General features: G+C 35.2%; 1 protein-coding gene across 7 annotated transcripts in view; it reads left to right on the top strand.

Annotated features, from left to right (window-relative positions):
• Positions 1-2140: 2140 nt before the first annotated feature.
• PPFIA2 (PTPRF interacting protein alpha 2) overlaps positions 2141-19409 on the top strand; it is a gene marked incomplete at its 5' end in the record, with an annotated part of 476541 nt that continues 459272 nt past the window's right edge. For all 7 annotated transcript variants that reach the window (XM_082850009.1, XM_082850006.1, XM_082850004.1 and 4 more), the window contains one exon: positions 2141-2389. In XM_082850009.1, the coding sequence (XP_082706135.1) occupies positions 2141-2389 (249 nt within the window). The remainder of the gene's footprint in view (positions 2390-19409) is intronic.

The following is a 19409-nucleotide window of genomic DNA, read 5'->3' as shown; positions in this document are numbered from 1 at the left end:
TAGCTAATGTAATTTATGGCATCTGTTCTGTGGAATATTTGAAAGAGTGTTAGTTTGTATTGTTTGGATGGAAACCAGACAAAGCAGCTCACAGGAAACAAAGGAATAAGTGTAATTGGTAGTATAATAACCTAAACAAATTTATGCATCTCAGTCTATTTCATAAAGCATATGTCTAATTCAGTCAGAATCACTTGTCTACCCTGTGTAGACTACTGTAGGAATTCAGGAAGAGAGTATATAAAATTAATGGGTTGGCCAAAATGTTCGTTCTTTTTTCCATAAGCTGGCTCTAGTAGCGATTAGTTATCTTTGACTTCATTCAAAACAATTTTGTTAGACTGTATGTGGCAGCTGTCACATTAGTGTGCATTTAAAAAAACCTTATCAAAATTGGTGAATTTCTGTGTAGTCATTTTAATATTGAAGATGGAAGGAAAAAAAGCAACATTTTTGGCATATTATGCTTTATTATTTCAAGAAAGGTAAAAACACAACCGATATGCAAAAAAAAAAAGATTTGTACAGTGTATGGAGAAGGTGCTGTGGCTGACTGAACATGTCAAAAGTGGTTTGCAAAGTTTTGTGCTGGAGGTTTCTCACTGGACGATGCACCACGGTCTGGTAGACCAGTTGAAGTTGATAGCGATCAAATCGAGTCATTAATTGAGAACAATCAACATTATACCATGCAGGAGATAGCCGACATACTCAAAATATCCAAATCAAGCATCGAAAATCATTTTCACCAGCTTGGTTATGTTAATCACTTTGATGTTTGGGTTCCACATAAGTTAAGAAAACCTTCTTGACTGCATGCGATTCTCTACTTAAACGTAATGAAAATGTTCCGTTTTTAAAACAAATTATGACAGGCGATGAAAAGTGGATACTGTACAATAATGTGGAGCAGAAGAGATTGTGGGGTAAGTGAAATGAACCACCACCAACCACACCAAAGTCCAGTCTTTATCCAAAGAAGGTGATGTTGTGTATCTGGTGGGATTGGAAGGGAGTCCTCTATTATGAGCTTCTTCCAGAAAACCAAATGATTAATTCCAACAAGTACTGCTCCCAATTAGACCAACTGAAAGCAGCACTTGACGAAAAGAGTCCAGAATTAGTCAACAGACAACGCATAATCTTCCATCAGGATAATGCAAGACCGCATATTTCTTTGATGACCAGGCAAAAACTGTTACAGCTTGGTTGGGAAGTTCTGATTCATCCGCCGTATTCACCAGACATTGCACCTTCAGATTTAGATTTACTTAGGTCTTTACAAAATTCTCTTAATGGAAAAAATTTCAATTCCCTGGAAGACTGTAAAACACACCTGGAACAGTTCTTTGCTCAAAAAGATAAAATGTTTTGGGAAGATGGAATTATGAAGTTGCCTGAAAAATGGCAGAAGGTAGTGGTACAAAAGGGTAAATACGTTCAATAAAATTCTTGGTGAAAATGAAAAATGTGTCTTTTATTTTTACTTAACAACTAAAGAAACTTTTTGGCCAATCCAATAATAAAATGGGAGGTATAAAGTCAAGAAGTTTTAAGTTAGCTGTATGAAAAAAATTAATAAAATTAAAAAGTAAAAGCTAATTTTTATATAAAATGAATACTCAATTTTCTAAATGACAGAATGAACATTAATTCATTCAATTATTTAATACAAACATCATTTACTTCCCACCTGTTAAATGCCAAACACTGTGCTTGCTGTTAACAACATAATAACGAATAAGGGTAAGATGGAGGTATTAGCTATAAGTGATTTGTAAACTTGCAGGGAAAGAAAGGTGATCAATTAATAAGCTTAGTAACATCTTATTATAAACTGAATTAGGTGGCGTTAATCATGAAAAAACTTTGAGAAGTAGGTTAAATCAAGCTGTGTTTTGTAGGTAGGAGATATTTAGACTGTCATGAAAAGAGAAAGCATGTTAGATGGAGGAAGTCAGTGAATCATATTTCACTGAGGTCAAAACTTTTAGCATCATTGGAATTGGGGAAGTGGGTAGCGGAGAAATAGACAATTAGGTTGATGAGTTGCAAAGAGTTTGGAGAGTTGAGGGTCAGGTGGGATTATTGGAAATCATTTTTTTACTAAGACTTCCCTCCCTTTTACTTTCTTTAAGCAATGATGTGTGAAGTGATGCCCACAATTAATGAGGACACCCCAATGAGCCAAAGGGGGTCCCAAAGCAGTGGCTCGGACTCAGACTCCCATTTTGAGCAGCTGATGGTGAATATGCTAGATGAAAGGGATCGTCTTCTAGACACCCTTCGGGAAACCCAAGAAAGCCTCTCACTTGCCCAGCAAAGACTGCAGGATGTCATCTATGACAGAGATTCGCTCCAGAGACAGCTCAATTCAGCCCTGCCACAGGTATGCCTCCTGGGAGCTTCTGTCCTTCCTACTGCAACTGAAAATGTGATAAGACTTAAATAAGCTTTGCTTTATTCCCATTCTTAAAATTACTTTTGCCCTTAGTAGATATGATATGCAAATTTTGGTGAGAAAAACTTAAGAATACATAATTAATTCACATGCAACCTTGCCTCAAACAAAATTGTGGTACTTCGGTGGTGGGGGATTTGAAACATGAGTTCCTATCTGGTCTTTCTCTTGAAAATTTTATCTGTTTTTTGGTGGAGGTAGAAAATTACCTGTTGATCAGCTTTTAATTACAAGAATGTGGGAATAGTTTTCTCCTTCTTACTTTTTAAACACTATTATGACATTTGGAAATATGTATTTTACATTTTCAGTTATGTAGTCTGTCTTTGGAAATAATAGTACTTTGGAAGTCTGCTGTCCAATATTTTTTATTTGTCTTTCTTTAATAATGCCTGACACCTGCTTAAAATTCTTGAACTTATTGATGTATTACCCTCTCTTCTGAAAACAACATTTTGACCAGTTTCTTTTTAAAAAAAAATATATTTTGGAAATAGGAGAAAAGGCAAAAGTTCAGCTTTATTCTCACAAACTTAAAATTGTTAGATTTTAACAATTTTATTTTATAAGTAAATATTTATAAAATAATTATTTTATATGTACTATGTAATAACATGTTATATGCATTATGTATATGTAATAATAATATTACTATTATATGTAGTAATATTATAAAAAATAACTTTTTTTTTTGTGGTACGCGGGCCTCTCACTGCTGCGGCCTCTCCCATTGCAGAGCACAGGCTCCGGAAGCGCAGGCTCAGCGGCCATGGCTCACGGGCCCAGCCGCTCCGCGGCATGTGGGATCTTCCCGGACCGGGGCACGAACCCATGTCCCCTGCATCAGCAGGCGGACTCTCAACCACTGCGCCACCAGGGAAGCCCCTTGAATTTTAATTATACTGGTGCACAATCTCTTATCTAAACCCCTTGTGTTTTAAAGTTTAGAGTTTCCCTAATTTTTGTATGTGTACAATGTATACTACGGAACACTCCACTAGCCAGATTCTGGGAAGCACCCTATAATTATACACTTTCATATTTCTGAAGAGAATTCTATGAATATTCCTACTGTGTGGAAAATATAAAGACTATAAATGACCTCATGTTAGTAAGGTCTGGTTTTGCCACCAATCAAGTTTGCAATATACTTACAAATAAATATCAGTTTTCAGAGTATTTGAGTTTTGGAATTATAGATTAGGGATTATGATCCTGTACATTTAGATGGTTATAGTTCCAATCTCTTTTATAAATACTTTGACACATTTTTTCAATATTTATTTGTATTCTACTATTAGAAACATTTAATACCCCTAGCAATCCACAGGTCCTTAAAGATAGTGATGGTCCTGTCATTTGTTAAAGCAAGTATTTAATAACCTCATCTGTAACTTTAGGGCTATAAGTTTCTTGCAAGTAATAGAGGAATATAAAATTCTTCTTCAATTGGTATCTTTGAATCTTTTAAAATAGTTTGTGAGTAATGTACCTGCGCTGTTTGGTGGCATTTCATTTGACATTTACCTGGAAGGAGAAAATGACTCCCATAAATGTGAGTTTTGAGGCAGAAATAAAGTATGTAAAATTGAAAACTACTACTACAATAACATAAAAGTAAAATTTGTTTTAGCAAACATGGGATAGAATTCAAAGCAGAGTCAAACTTTATGACATATCATGTTTTCAACTGCCTATACAATATTTTTTAGCTGTTGATGATTTAGTGCTTTGCTTTAGTCATTTCTCTCCTATAACATTTTTTATGAACACATGCAGCAGTGATTTTAACAATCCTAACCATGAAAATATTTTGTAGTCATATTGTTTACTTTTTCATTATGTGATGGAGTGTAACTGTGTTTAACAAGGACTGATAATTCCACATCATTCCACATTCTAGGCCTGATGTTTCTAAGCTATACACCAATTTTCTACCTTTCTAATGCACAGATCCATTTAATGTTCCATGGAACCTGAGATTCAACATGTCCAAACTCAGTTATCATCTGCCTCCCACTCGACCAAATCTGCTCTAACTCCTCACCCAGACACCTGAGAGTCCTCATAGCTGATTGCTTTCTTCACCATCTCTGAATTGGGCCATACTGTTTTTTTTTCTCTTAAATAATCCTCAGATCTCTCTATTCTTTTCTGTTCTTTGGCACCTGACCCTTAATTTCTTTTTTGCTCTATGTCCTAACATTCCCACTTTTGTAAATGTGTCACATTGTTTGCTTGAATAATAGCACACTGCTTGCTGTGTGCTGACAAACATCATGCTATTCCAGTCTTTTTCCTTCAAGCATATTCCTTTCTGCCCATAAGTTCTTCCTCAATATCTTTGTCTGGTTCATTTCTCATCCTAGCCAAGACTTTGTCTGTTCTAGGAAGTCTTTTCTGAATCCCCAAATACATGTCTTCTGTGTTTCTTACCCTTATCATTTTATCATTACATTATCTGTTTATGTGTCTGTTTCCCACCCTAGACTATAAGCTCCTTGAGAACAGGAGTATATCTCAATCACCTACAACCCTCTGGATCAGCAGAGTACCAGGTCCATAGTGAGGGCTTTTAAAGTAAAACTAAACTAAATGTATATGCATTTTGATGTAGAAAGAGGAAAAAAATTGACATAGGAAGATCTGGTTTGTAATGTGTTTCTATCATACATTATCAGCTTGAGTCAGGACTTCAAACTGACATGCTACAAAAAGTGGTTAATATTAATACCTCACAAGGTAGTTTGTGATGATTAAGGAAAGTAATATAAGTAATTGAGGCATTTATTTATAAGGCATTAAATACGTAAATGCTTGCATTTGTTTTATCCAGAATGCTAAAGATGAACTAATTTCTGCATATGTATGTCAATGAGTATTAGAACAATTTGCTAGGAATACTGATAAAATAAACAGTCTTTAACATTTTTGAAAACAGAGCAAATATTTACCAATTACTAATATGTTCACTAAGAATACTTAAAGGAGAGGTAAGGGGAGTGAAACTTCCATTGCAAAAAGTCATTAGATATAAAAGTTTAAAATTTCTTTTCAGTATCTGATTTAGCATATATTAAGGGTCTTCTGTGTATTATTAAATGATTACATAAGTTGTAAAGGGGATAGAAAAAAAGGAACATAGTTTGGTTCCCACAGAACTTAGGAAATAGATATAAATGGGTCCAAATTAATACAGTACCAGAAGATTATAGAAGTACTGAAAGTATTTGCACCATAATACTGATATGTTATTAACTACAGAAAGTTTCATGTGGAAAGTGATATTAAAGAGGTATTTTTAAGAAAAGGTTAGAAAGGGCTAGAGGGTATTTCGCGTCAGGCAGTACAGTTGTGCATAGAGGACCCTGCTTAAGGACATGTGGGGGATTAAAAGTCAGCCTGTGGTGGCTTCCCTGGTGGCGCAGTGGTTGAGAGTCCGCCTGCCGATGTAGGGGACACGGGTTCATGCCCCGGTCCGGGAGGATCCCACATGCCGCGGAGCGGCTGGGCCCATGAGCCATGGCCGCTGAGCCTGCGCATCCGGAGCCTGTGCTCCGCAACAGGAGAGGCCACAGCAGTGAGAGGCCCGTGTACCGCAAAAAAAAAAAAAAAAAAAAATTCAGCCTGTGTTCTGCTTTCCAGGCTAGGCTTGGTGTTCCTAATTTGCATAAAGGAGACAGTTGATCTAGCAGTATACCTAGTTAAAAAGAGAAGAGTAAATAGGAATTAAATAAGGAGAATAACTAACAGATTGTTGAAGGGCTGTAGGGTAGGAATGAGGTTTTGTATAGTGACAATGGAGGATTGCAGCCTGTTCATATGTGTGGTGGAAGCTAAGGACAGACATTTGTATACTTGGTAAGCAGTAGAAGTTTGAGTGAACTAGTGACATGATAAGGCAATAATGAAGGAATAATGTTCTGCCATTTTGATTTAGGATAGGTTATATAATACTCATGTATCAGTTATCTATGGCTAAAATAATGCTATGTAACAAACGACACAAAACCTCATTGTCATGCAAAATATTGGGTTTATGGAATTCAGCTGACCTTGACTTGGACTGATCTTGGCTGGGCTCACTATGCCACTGGTTGGCTGAAAATTGGCTCAGTCAACTGTATGTTAACTGGCTTTCTGATCTAGGATGGCTTTAGCTGCACCAACAGGGGCCCCTCAACTCTATTCATGTGTCTAATCCTTCAATAGGCTAGTCTTTGCATGTTTTCATGGTGATGGCAAAGGAGTAAGAGCAAAGCAGAAACAAGCAAGTACTTTTAAGCTTCTGCTTGGGTCTTTTTTTCTTTTTTTTGTAATACCCCTTGACCAAGCCCAGAGACAGAGTGCAAAGCAATGCAGCATCACATGGAAACATTACAAAGACAGATGAAACACAGTTAACATCATTTTGGTCATTATTTATGTTAGGAGAGCTTATTGTGATAATGTAATAGTTCTGGTGAGGTGTGGGAATTTGAAATAGGATTGTGAACCTTGAAACAAAGAAAGACATGTTAATGTAAAGAATGTTGAGGGGAAAGAATGGACATAGCCAGATAATGAACTAAATGGCCATGACTTTGGACTTGAGTTAGAAGATCTGAATTTGAATTGGAGTTCTTCCACTTATTAGCTGAGATACCAATGGTAAGTAACTTGACTTCTCTGAAACTCTGTTTCCTTAATTAGAAGGAGGGGATGATATCTACCCTAGGAGTAGTTAAAAGGAGGTGTGTGTATGTGCTTCAGAAACCCTAAACATTATAAAATGTCACCTGGTATTTTTCATAAACTGGTATGTGCCAGTATATATTCTGATGAGGAATTAAGTTAAAAGAGGCTACTTGTGGAGAAGAGGGATACATTTATATTTTAACATCTTAAAATACCAAATATTTAAGTGAAACTTACAGGGAGTTACAGAAGTCACTTTTATTCTAGAGGTGCTCTACCTAGGTATCTTTTGGGCTTGCTACTTACTAGCTTAATAACCTTGGTCAAAGTACTTAGTTCAAATAACGATAGAACCTGCCTCATAGGATCATTATGAGAAATAAATGAGCTGGAACATGGCAAATGATCAATTCAGTGCCTCACAGATAGTGCATGCTCAATAAATGTTACATGCAGCTATTGATGCTGTTATTATTACCATAGATATTATCATCATTATCCTTAGCCAAACTTAACTGCAAAGTTTTACTGGGTAATAATGAACACTAGCACAAGTTGAAAGCACTAAAAATCCTTACTCTCCACAATCTTTATCAAATTTTGTAAGTTCTTTGATTGATCATTCTTTAAGGAAAAAAAAAAATCCTAACTACACTCTCTTAAGTGGTTTTCCCCAATTCTTCACTTCGTCACTTCCTGTTGTGCTAAGAAGATAACATCTGGATTGAGCTCCTTCCTTTTCAATGAAACCTAATGCCACCACCACATACACAAGAGTTATATCCCTCGCTCCTGTCAAAAAGAAAGATGCTGCATATTTTGCTACCTCTGATTATAGTTATTCTATTCTTAATGTGTTTCTCTTTTTTCCAGTTAGGTATTTTTCCCCTGGCCAAATAAAATGGTATTCATCTGCAGCCTTTATTTCCTGTTATTTATAACCCTTTATTTGTCTTTCTTTATATCTCTTTTTTTTGGTGTGGTCATGTCGTGCGGCATGCAGGATCTTAGTTCCCTCACCAGGGATCGAACCCATGCCTCCTGCAGTGGAAGTGTGGAGTCCTAACCACTGGACTGCCAGGGAAGTCCCTCTCTTTTCTTTTTTAACCCTTATAATCAGGCTTCTCTCATCACCATTCTCCTAAAACTACACTCCTGTATGCCACCAATGGGTACACATTTTGCAAATCTAGTGATCCTCTTTCATTCTTCATGTTCCTTGGCATCTTTGTGCCAAGTTATTCTATTAATTATTTCATCTTGAAATTCCCACGTCCTTAATTCTTCATAACCATTCCCCTCATAGGCTACAAGGTATGTTGTTCTTCAGTACTCACTCTTTTCCCACATACCCCCATACACTTATTTATACCCATACTCGTCTTTATTTACCTATATTCTCCAATCTTAAGCATTGCCTTTCTTGTTTAAGACCAATACTTCCCTCCAAATCCTTGATCCCCTCCTTTTCATCTCCTCCTTTGACTTTTTTTGTCTCCAGCATCTTCAATTTCTCCCTCTCCCTCTCAGCTGGCTTTTTGGTAACATATTCAAATCTGTTCCTTAAAAGTAAATGATAGCAAGTACAACACCAATAAAAGAGTTCCTTAACACTGTGTCTCCACTTAGCTACCAATCTCTTTTATTTTCCTTTATTTCCCAACTTGTCTGTTTTCACTGTCTCAATATCTTCATCTTCTATTCACTTTTTGAGCAACTGCAGTTGGGCTTTTCCTCTAATACCTTGCTAAAAATTATACTACCGGTAACCAATTGATGAATGCAAGAGGTTTGTTTTATTAAAATTCACTGCAAAATTTGACACTAACTCCCTTCTCAAAAATTACCTCCCCAAACAAACAAAAAAAAACAAAAAACGATTTTACCCTCTTAACTTTTATGACACCACATTGTCTTCATTCTTAAGTCTTTTTGACTTTTTTCTCATAATTTTTTTCTGTGAGCAATTCCTCATCTAGCCACTTTTTAAATGTTAAATAATAAATAGAAGATGAATGATAGTAATAGCTAACATTTCTGAACACTCTGCCTATACCAGGCAATGTTTTTATTTAAGCATCCAGATATTAAAATGAAGTCTTTCTGTTTGAGGGGAGGCTAAATAAGTGAGGTACAAGACTTTATTTGCAGGATGTGCTAACATATAATCCAACGAATAAATCCAGTATTAGGTAAAAACTCTATTTTAAGACTCTACAAAGGTTGATAAAGCTAAAAGAGAGACAGAACTGTTTTGCATAGCTGTTGGTCTGCTGTGCATAATCTCCTACTCCATGTATGAGGCATGGGGTGATTTCTATTCAACTTAGCCAAGTGAGAAGGGCTTCAGGGGAAACATTCTGAGCTTGATGTGTTTCCTCCAGAAGCTGAAGAATATAGAGGCTGAAGTCTAAAAGTCACAGCCATGGCTGGAGATGCCCCTGCCTCTACAGCAGATTGAAGAGTCATTTCTCAGATAAACTGCAACTCCTCCAATATCAAGACAAAGATTAATTTTTTGAAGAGCAAATGGTTCCCTCAAAAGGGGATATTACTTAGGGTTATCTTTGTGTAAACCCACAGACTGAGTAGACTGTTAGAAGCCCAGGTTTCTAAATGGTGAACAATGAGTAACAAATTGGGAGATTGATTTCAGAGAAGAGACTGAGAGCAAGTCAAGTAAAACCGGGGAAGAACCTACAGAGGGGTTCTTTGAGAAAGCCACGAACACGCCCCAGAAGAAGGCTCATTGATTGTGTATTTGCCATTCAGAAAGCCCTGATCATAGATGACAACTAGGTCAGCCCATACCACTGTGATCTGTCTCCCCAGTTTCTCCTTCCCTGGCCCTGATTCTTAGAAGGGTCAGAAACTGTTGCTATGGGTGGGGGATGTCAGAGTAAAGAGAGACCACCATGCCCTCATCCTCTAATTCAGACCTAGTTCAGGCTCGTTTCAAGCTTTGAAGTATGTGTGAGGGGTGGGGGATAGCACATCTTTAGGTTGGACAGGAGCTCAGAACTAGTAATATTATGCAGCCCTGTATTGAACCAGAACTATGAAATTGTTAGACTGCATAATTTCATAACAAAAGGACAGATGGTTTATTTTCTAAACATGAGCAGAAAAGCTAAGACATCTGGTTGAAATTTCATTTGGGGTTAGTTTCTTCACCTGAGGGAATGAGAGGAGATGTAATAATATTCATTTCTGAAACCAGCTCTTTCATTAAACTGGTTAGATGTATTATCTCAGTTAATCCTCAAAACATTCCAATTGTGGTTGTTATTATTATTCTCATTTTAGAGATGATAAAAACTGAAACTTACTAGGTTAAGTAACCTATTCAAACAGGATTCCATTCATGGCTTACTTTTGTTTTATTCTAAGCCATCTTCTTTACTTCATTATGTTCATCTAGATTTAAAGAAGTATTAAACTTCTGTAGAAACCTTTAAGAGACATGGGCCACTGAAAGCACTTATCAGGACTACTCCTAAGTTCTAATAAGGAAAATTTTATTAAAATAAAATTATCATTAATGAAATGTGAAATGATTATTAGAGTTGGTATAATTATACTGAATATAATTATTCAAGGATCCCAATCCTCATATTTATGATACCATGAATTTGCCTTTTTATGTGCCTTTTTTTAAGTTAATAAGCAAGACAGTATAGGCTTCAGGGAAGAGTATTTAACTAGAAATTACAATACCTGGATTTCAGTTTCAATTTTGCCAAACCCTGTGACAACAGAAAACGATTGAACTTCTCAGGCTTCTGTTTACTTACATATAAAAGATGGAATTCTAGTACTGCTTAATATGTTGTATACTTTTGCCAATTTCAAATGATTATAAAGGGTGTGCACCTTAGCTTTATTAATTTATTCATAGTCATTTAATACACAATTATTATTTATTCAACAAATATTTTAGGGCCTGCTCTGTGTCAGGTTCTGTGTTTACAGTATACATATATATATTTTTTATTTTAAGACCTCGGCCAATTATGGTTTCTAGGAATATGCTGTGGTAATAAGAATACAATGCCTATAATCCACTGAATATTATATTTATTTGTAAATTTTCTGAAACTATTGTTTCTAGTTATTTTATTGCCTTTTATTCTCTACTGTGATGAACCGTCCATGTTCCTAGAATAGGCCAGTTCCCTCTTTTGTGTTCTAGATCTCCTCCCCTCTTGCTATTCTAGGACAAAACGTTTTCCCTCTTTTTCCTACATCATCAATGTTTCCATCTGTAATGGATTATAACGAATAGCATTAAATATGCTTATATTTCTCCCATTTAAAAAATCTATTAACAACCATGCTCTACCAAGCTACCACCCCATTTATCTTTCCCTTTACAGAGAAAGTTAAAAATTTCTTTTCCTATACTTGTTCTAATTTCTCTCCTCTCACTTCTCTTGAATCTATGCCACTCAGGCATTCACCGCATCAACTTCATCTAAAATGCTCTTGCAAACATTATCTATAGCTTCCATATTGGTAAATGCAGTGATCAATTCTCAGTCTCCATTCCTGTTTATCATTAGACACTTTTCTTGTACTTTCTTCGTTTGGCTCTAGGACAGCTCACTTGCCTGGTTGTTCTCCTACCTCACTGGTCATTCCTCAGTCTTTATTGTTAGTTACTTCTCATACTCCTGACTCATTAATACTTGATTACTCCAGGTCTCAATACCTGTACCTTTTCTCTTTCTATCTCTACTGACACCACTGATGATCCCTTCCATCTCCTGGTTTTAAATACCATCTAAATGTTGGTGACTCCGGAATTTACGTTTTTAATCCAGACATTTCCTCTGACCTTCAGACTCATGCTGTCACATGCAGAAATTTAACATGTCCAAAACTGCGTTCATGATCTTCATTTAGTCTTCTGCATCTCAGTTAATAGCAATGTCAATCTTATGTGGGCTTAAGCCAAAACCTTGGTGTCTTATTTCTTTCACATTCTGTATTCAGTTTAGCAGTTAAGCCTCTCAGTTCTATCTTCAAAGTATGTGTAGAATTGAACCAGTATAATCACCTCTACAACTACATCTTAAGAGTCACCATCTTTTCCAAGAGATTAGGATTTTGCTAACTAGTCTCCTTGCTTGTATCCACGTACCTTATCAGTTTACTGCAAAAACAACAGCAAGAGAGATCCTGATTCTGATAAAAGGTAGGTCAGATTTTGTTTCACGTCTGCTCAATTCTCTGAAATGCTTTTCCATCTCAGTGTAAAATCCCAGGTCTTTAAACTGGTTCAAAGGTCTAACATCTCTGCCTCCTCCTCTTTATCCATCTGATATCATCTCCTGCTATTGTCTAGCTCACTTACTCTACTTCTACCATCCTGATGTTCTTGTTTTTCAAGTCAGGCATTCAACTGCCTTAGGGACTTTGCCCTGGCTCTTCCCTAGGCCTGGGAAAGTTGCCTCCCCATAAAACCATGTGACTTGCTCCCTCAACTCATTCTGGGCTTTACTCAGATATCACCTTCTCAGTGAGGCCATGACTGATCACTCATTTAAAATTATAATAGCCCCCTCCTTAATACTCCCAGTCCTTCTTCTCTGCTTTTACTCCATAGCACTTATAACCATCCAACACAGTGCATATTTTATTTCTTTGTCTTGTTTATTATCTCCTTCTCCCTCACTAGATTCTATTCCGTGAAGCCAGGGGATTCTTTTTTACCGGTTCACAGCTGTGTTTTCTGCCTACAACAGTATCTGGCATTTAGTTGTTGTTCAAAAAAACCAAATAATAAAATGAAAGCAAAAATTATTCCTTTGCTTTTTGAACACATTCTCTATATTTTGTACTTATATGGCAAGTCATATAGTCATAAACATGTTAGACAGCATATATTAAATATCTTGATAAAACAAAAGAACAAATGCAATTTATAAAGCCTTATGGCTAAAGTGTTTATAATGTTAAAGTCATAGTATATATGAGTCTGGTGTTAATATTACACCTCAAAGCCCCTTCCAGAATGAAGTGAGTTTTATATCAAGAGGTGGTGGCATTTTGAATATTTTACAAATCAGAGCATGGGAGATCAGAATGTAAATGACTTGCTTTGAAGGTATGAATAAGGATATTACTCCAAGTTCTTTTGACTTCAAACTTCATTTCTTTTCACATTTTTCATGCTCTTTTACTAAGGAGTTTACTTCCTAAATTAAGCCAGCTTTCATAAAAGAAGTACTATAAATAGTTTTGTGATGTTACAAAACTATTACCACTGACATCTATATCTGACTTTCATTTCATGGAAAAACAAAGATAAAAGTAGAATGTTTGGGCTAGTTTTTATCTTTGAAGCAGTTTATTTATTTATTGTTTTGCTTGCTCTCATTCTCATTCTCTAAAAATAAATATTAAGAGAAAAAAGCCATTAGTATTCTCAAGATGAATTTCTAACCTGAGTTTTCCAATAAATTTTATAGTCTACTTTGGTATACTTAATATTAGCATGCATACGATTCATTTGTTTTTTGTTAATCTTTGAAGAGAAAATCTAGATTCAGTAACAAAGGTGTTGAAATTCACACTATTTACTTTTTACTGGATATTTCTCTTCAGAGCCTTATGGCTCAAAGCTAGGTAGCAGCCATAAAAATGCTGTAGTTTGGGAAAAGAGAGAGAGTTTAGAACTACAGTTGTGGAATTCTTTTAAAACATGACTATCACACCCTAGCTAATTATATCATACATCTTTGTATTGACCTCTGCAATTTAATTAGTTTACAAAATAGTAGCTCTGTGTTAGCTTATGCTGCATGGCCCTTAGTAAGCCCTTAAAATTTCTTGTCTGATTACTTAACAGTCTTAAAGATTATGTGATTTAATCTTATTGAAGACTAGCAGGCCAAAGGTACATAGGACTTGAATTTTAAATTATACTTTGTATTCTAATCCAAGTTTTATTTGTGGTTCTAGTGATTTTTTTACATAAAAGTCTACTAATTTCCCCCAAACATGACAGAATTTATTGAGTGAGATTCTGAATAATAGGTAATTTGTTTCTTGATCCTTGAATTATGACACATTTCTCCCAAAATGAAATTTTTAAACTCTTTTTTGTCTCCCATAAAGTGAGATCCCTTATCCTGGAACTTGGAATGGGTACTATGGGAACAAAGTAAATCTCATCTCTCTTGGCTCTTATCCCCTCCTCCCACCCCTCCCAGGATGTGTTCAAGAGATCAGATCTCAGGTCGCTTTCAAAGGCAGGTATAAGAATTAACAGTTATTCCTCAAGTACCTTGGCAGAAGAAAATTTCCGCTTTGAAATGTTTCTTTGACTGCAAGCCCATGTTAATTTTGATGTTAGAGGAAATTGCTGAAGAATGGGAATGATTAGAATTTGACATCACAATGTTCTACAGTAAACTAATTTTTCTGGTTATTTTTACCTATGATTCTTTTTATGCCCACTTTTACGGTAAGCTGCTTTAAGATATATATTTTGGCTCAAATTTTTTTCTATTCCTGTTAAGAGTTTAGAAAATTCACTCATGTTTTGATGACTTATAGATTTTTAATTGACTAAGTTAAAAAAAATACTGGTTATTAATTTGAAAGTTTTTCATGATGAAGTTCTCACCTAATGATCAGTTAATTCCAAATAATGGCCATCTTATTTTATCATTGTTAATTTTATATATGGAAAATATTATTTAACAATTCTTATTTAAAATGTCATCTAAAGATTTTATTGCCTGATATACTCTGTCATCAGAATGTGGTCCTATGAACTATATTCAGTCTGTACAAAATATTCCATGGCAGTTTATACTGCTAGAGACAGAAGAAACTTATCTACTAGCATCTTTTTCATAGAAAAGATGTGATTTCTAAAATCACATTTTTTTAAGTAACATTGCTAAGTAAATGTAACTTTTCTTTTAAAAATGTAATTTCATTTTACAATTCCAAGTCTAAAGTTCTATGTTGGTATAAGTCACAAGTTTTAGTGACTCCCACTATGATTATAGAGTTCCTATTTCTCTTTACAATTCTATTAATTTTTGCATATGTTTTGAGGCTTTTATTAGTTGCATTCAGCTGAATCATTGTTCACTTCATGGCCAATTTAACCTTATGTCATCATGAAGTGTCCTAGACAGGCATTTTCTCATAAATTCTATTGTGTCTGATTTTAATAGTATTATAGCAGATTTCTTTTTTGTTAGTGTTTGCACTGTGCATCTTTTTCTATCCTTTTACTTTCAATGTGTCTGTCTGTACATGTATCACAAATAGCAAATAGTTTCTGGATTTTATTTTTATGCAGTCTGTCAATCTTTCTTTTTAAATTATTTGGTCTCTCTATATTTACTGTGATTACCTGTATATTTGTACTTAATCTACTGTCTTACTAAGGGCTTTTTATTTTCTCTATATGTTTTGCATTTCTGTTATTAACATTTCATGTCTCCTTTTGAACTGATTAACTATGTATTTTTTATCATTCAATTTCCTCCCTCTATTACTCTGGCACTTTTACACTCTTGCTTTTCTTCTAATAGTTAATGTATAAATTACAACCTCCATTTTCAGTGTACCAAAGTGTAATGTTTTGTTTTGTTTGTTTTTAATGAATTTTTATTGGAGTATGGTTGCTTTACAATGTTGTGTTAGTCTCCACTGCACAACAAAATGAATCAGCCATAAACATACAGATATCCCCTCCCTTTTGGACTTCCCTCCCATTTCCAAAGTGTAATGTTAATGTGTACTTTTCCTGCCTAATATTTCCATGTGTATGATGTGAAGATATTATTTTGTAGCTGTCTAGAGGCAATATTTCCCTTAGATTATTTATACATTTACCATTTGTGTTACTAATCACTCTTTCTGGATCTCAGATCTTACATCTGAGGTCATTTTTATTCTACCTGAAGAGCAGCCTTCAATATTTTCTTTAGTGTAGATCTAAAGATAAGTAATTTCTCAGCTTAGGACTTTCTGAAGATGCCTTTATTTCACCTTTATTCTTCAAGGATGTTTTTGCTAGATATAGAATTTTAGGTTAGTTGTATTTTCTTTTGGCACTTTTAACATATCATTTTATTTTGAACTTCATTATTTCTATTGAGAAGGCAGTAGCCAATTTAATTGTTGCCTCCTTGAGAATAAATTGTACTTTTTTTTGTTTTTCCTTTTGGCTGCTTTAAAGAATGTTTCTTTTTTTTAAGAAGTTTTACTATGATGATCTTACAATAAAATGTATTTATTTTTTCCTGTTTTGTGTTCATAGGTATTACTGACACTGTAACTTAATGCCTTTTATTATTTTGGGAAAATTTTTATTCATTTTTAGAAAGCATTGCTACCGTCAAATTCTGTTTTTCCTTTAATTCTTGAATTCTACTTCCTGTATGCTTATTCTCATTTTGTATTCTATGCCTCATATACCCTTTCTTTATTTTCTATCCCTTTGTCTCTTTATGATTTATCAGGAATCTTATTTGTACCTTTATTTATTTATTTATTTATTTGATCTTATTGTATTAGATCATAAGTAAACCAATTTTTTTTAATGTGGAACATTTGTAGTTTTTCTTATCAGCAAAGCTCATTCAACTTGCAGCATGCCATTATTAGAAGCAGAAGGCTATAAGCTTTAATGAGCTCAATAATGTACTTAATTGAAAAGACAGCTTAAAGCAATTTTCTTAAAATAAACATGCCCTGTACTGTGAAAAATAGTAATCAATTATCTTTCTTAATTCATTTTCTGATGTATTCCTAGTTTTGTTACATATTCCTGCTGGATTCTGGTTGTCAGTAACTATTGCAACAGTGTTGAAAAATCATCTCTTTTCCTCCAGCATTTCCTCCTTCTAATACATCCTCCACACAGCTGCAAAATTATCTATTTAAAATTCTAATATGAGTATGCTACTCCCTTTCTTAAAATGCTTCCATGTCCACAAAAAGAAAACAAAAAACAAACAAAAAACCTCCAAAACTACTAGAACCAATAAACTAGTTCAGCAAGGTCACAGAATAAAAGATGAATATGCAAACATTGACTGTTTCTATCTAGTATCAAAAAGTAAAAAACTAAATTAAGAAAACAGTTCCATCCACAATAAAGTCAAAATAATTGAGAATAAATTTAACAAAATACATAACTTTATATGTACTGAAACTGAATACTGAAAACACACACTGAAAATTATAAAATATTGCTAATAAAAATTAAAGAGATCTAAACAGGGAGAGACGTTCCATGTTCATGTTTTGCAAGACTCAAAATTAATATAACACATATGCACACATTGATCTATATACTGAGCACAATTCCTATCAAAAATGTCAGCAGGCTATTTTGCAGGAAGGGAGAAGGTGATTCTAAATTTTATATGAAAAGGCAAAGAACACTGAATAGCCCAAACAATCTTGAAGCATAATAACAAATTGAAGGACTTACACTTATTGATTTCACAACTTAGTCTAAAAGTGCTGTAATCAAGATAGCTTGGGCTTCCCTGGTGGCGCAGTGGTGGAGAGTCCGCCTGCCGATGCAGGGAACACGGGTTCGTGCTCCGGTCCGGGAGGATCCCACATGCCGTGGAGCGGCTGGGCCCGTGAACCACGGCCGCTGAGCCTGTGCGTCCAGAGCCTGGGCTCCGCAACGGGAGAGGCCACAACAGTGAGAGGCCCGCGTACCACAAAAAAGATAGCTTAAGGATAAACATATCCTTAAAATAGATTAAGCACAGACATAAGGATAGAACAATGGAAGACAAGAGAAAGTACCAAACAAAACTCTTAGATTTATGGTCAATTGATTTTTAACAAATATACCAAGACAGTTTAATGTGGAAAATATAGACTTTTCAACAAAAAATGCTGGGATAATTGGATATTCACATAAAAATATTAATTTAGATTCTTACCCCATACCATACACAAAACTTAACTCAAAATGGCCCAGAGACCTAAATGTTAGAGCAAAACAGTATGCATTTTAGAAGAAGAAAAATTGGAGAGAATCTTTGAGACCTTGGATTAGGCAAAGATACATGGCACTATAAACATAATCCATTAAAATTGATATATTGGACTTCATCAAAATTTTAAAATGGATACTTTATAAGCCACCATAAAGAAAAATAAAAAGACAAAGACAACTAGAAGAAAACATTCCCAAATTATTTATCTGATAAAGGACTTGTATTCAGGATATAATAGGAACTCTCACAATTCAATAATAAGATAATTAAAATATTCCTAAACAGAAAGTGATGTCAACAACATAGTCTAATAATAGTCCCTCACTCAAACTGCCCCCTCAACAACAACAATTTGGCATTCCATTCATGGATTAAAGTGCCTTTGTGGAAGCTGTGGGATTCAGCACTATATGCCAAGAGATCTGGGAGGAGTCTCACCCACTATGTATTGAGTAATAGACATATAGACCCTGGTCCCAGCTGTGGACCCTGCGGTGGCCTGTGAACTGTCTCCAGCCCCTCTTGGCTGGGGTCCAGAAGACACTGGAGAACAATGTCTTAGACAATCACCAATAATCAAGAGAGCCTTTATGGAAGTCCAGGTTTCCAGTGGACAAGTTGCAGCACCAACAAAATTGGTACACTCACTATGGAAAAGAGTATGGCGGTTCCGCTAAAAAGTAAAAATAGAATTATCATATAATCCAGCAATCCACTCCTGGATATATATCCAAAGGAAATGAAATCAGGACCTCAAAAAGAGATATCTGCATTCCCATGTTCATTGCAGCATTACTCACAATAGCCAAGATATGGAAACAACCTAAGTGTCTGTTAGCAAACGAATGGATAAAGAAGATGTGATATATACATGAAGGAATACTGTTCAGTCATGAGAAAGAAGGAAATCCTGCCATTTGCAACAACATGGATGGACCTTGAGGGCATTATGCTAAGTGAAATGAGTCAGATAAAGACAAATACTGTGTGATATCACTTATATGTGGAATCCAAAAAAGCCGAAATCATAGAAACAGATTGTAGAATGGTGGTTGCCAGGGACTGGGAGCAGGAGTGGAGACGTAGTATGTGGAGGGAGAATAAGGAAATGTTGGTCAAAGGATACAAACTTCAAGTTATAAGATGAATACTTTCTGGGGATCTAACGTACAGCATTGTGACCGTAGTTAATAATACTGTATTACATACCTGAAAATTGTTGAGAGAGTAGAACTTAAATGCTCTCGGCACAAGGAAGAAACAGTAATTATTTGATG

This window comes from Leucopleurus acutus, assembly GCF_964270905.1.
Source record: "Leucopleurus acutus genome assembly, chromosome: 11".
In the NCBI taxonomy this organism is placed as follows: Eukaryota; Metazoa; Chordata; class Mammalia; order Artiodactyla; family Delphinidae; genus Leucopleurus; species Leucopleurus acutus.
Note: the sequence above shows the minus strand (reverse complement) of the source record. Positions and strands in the feature narration are given on the sequence as shown.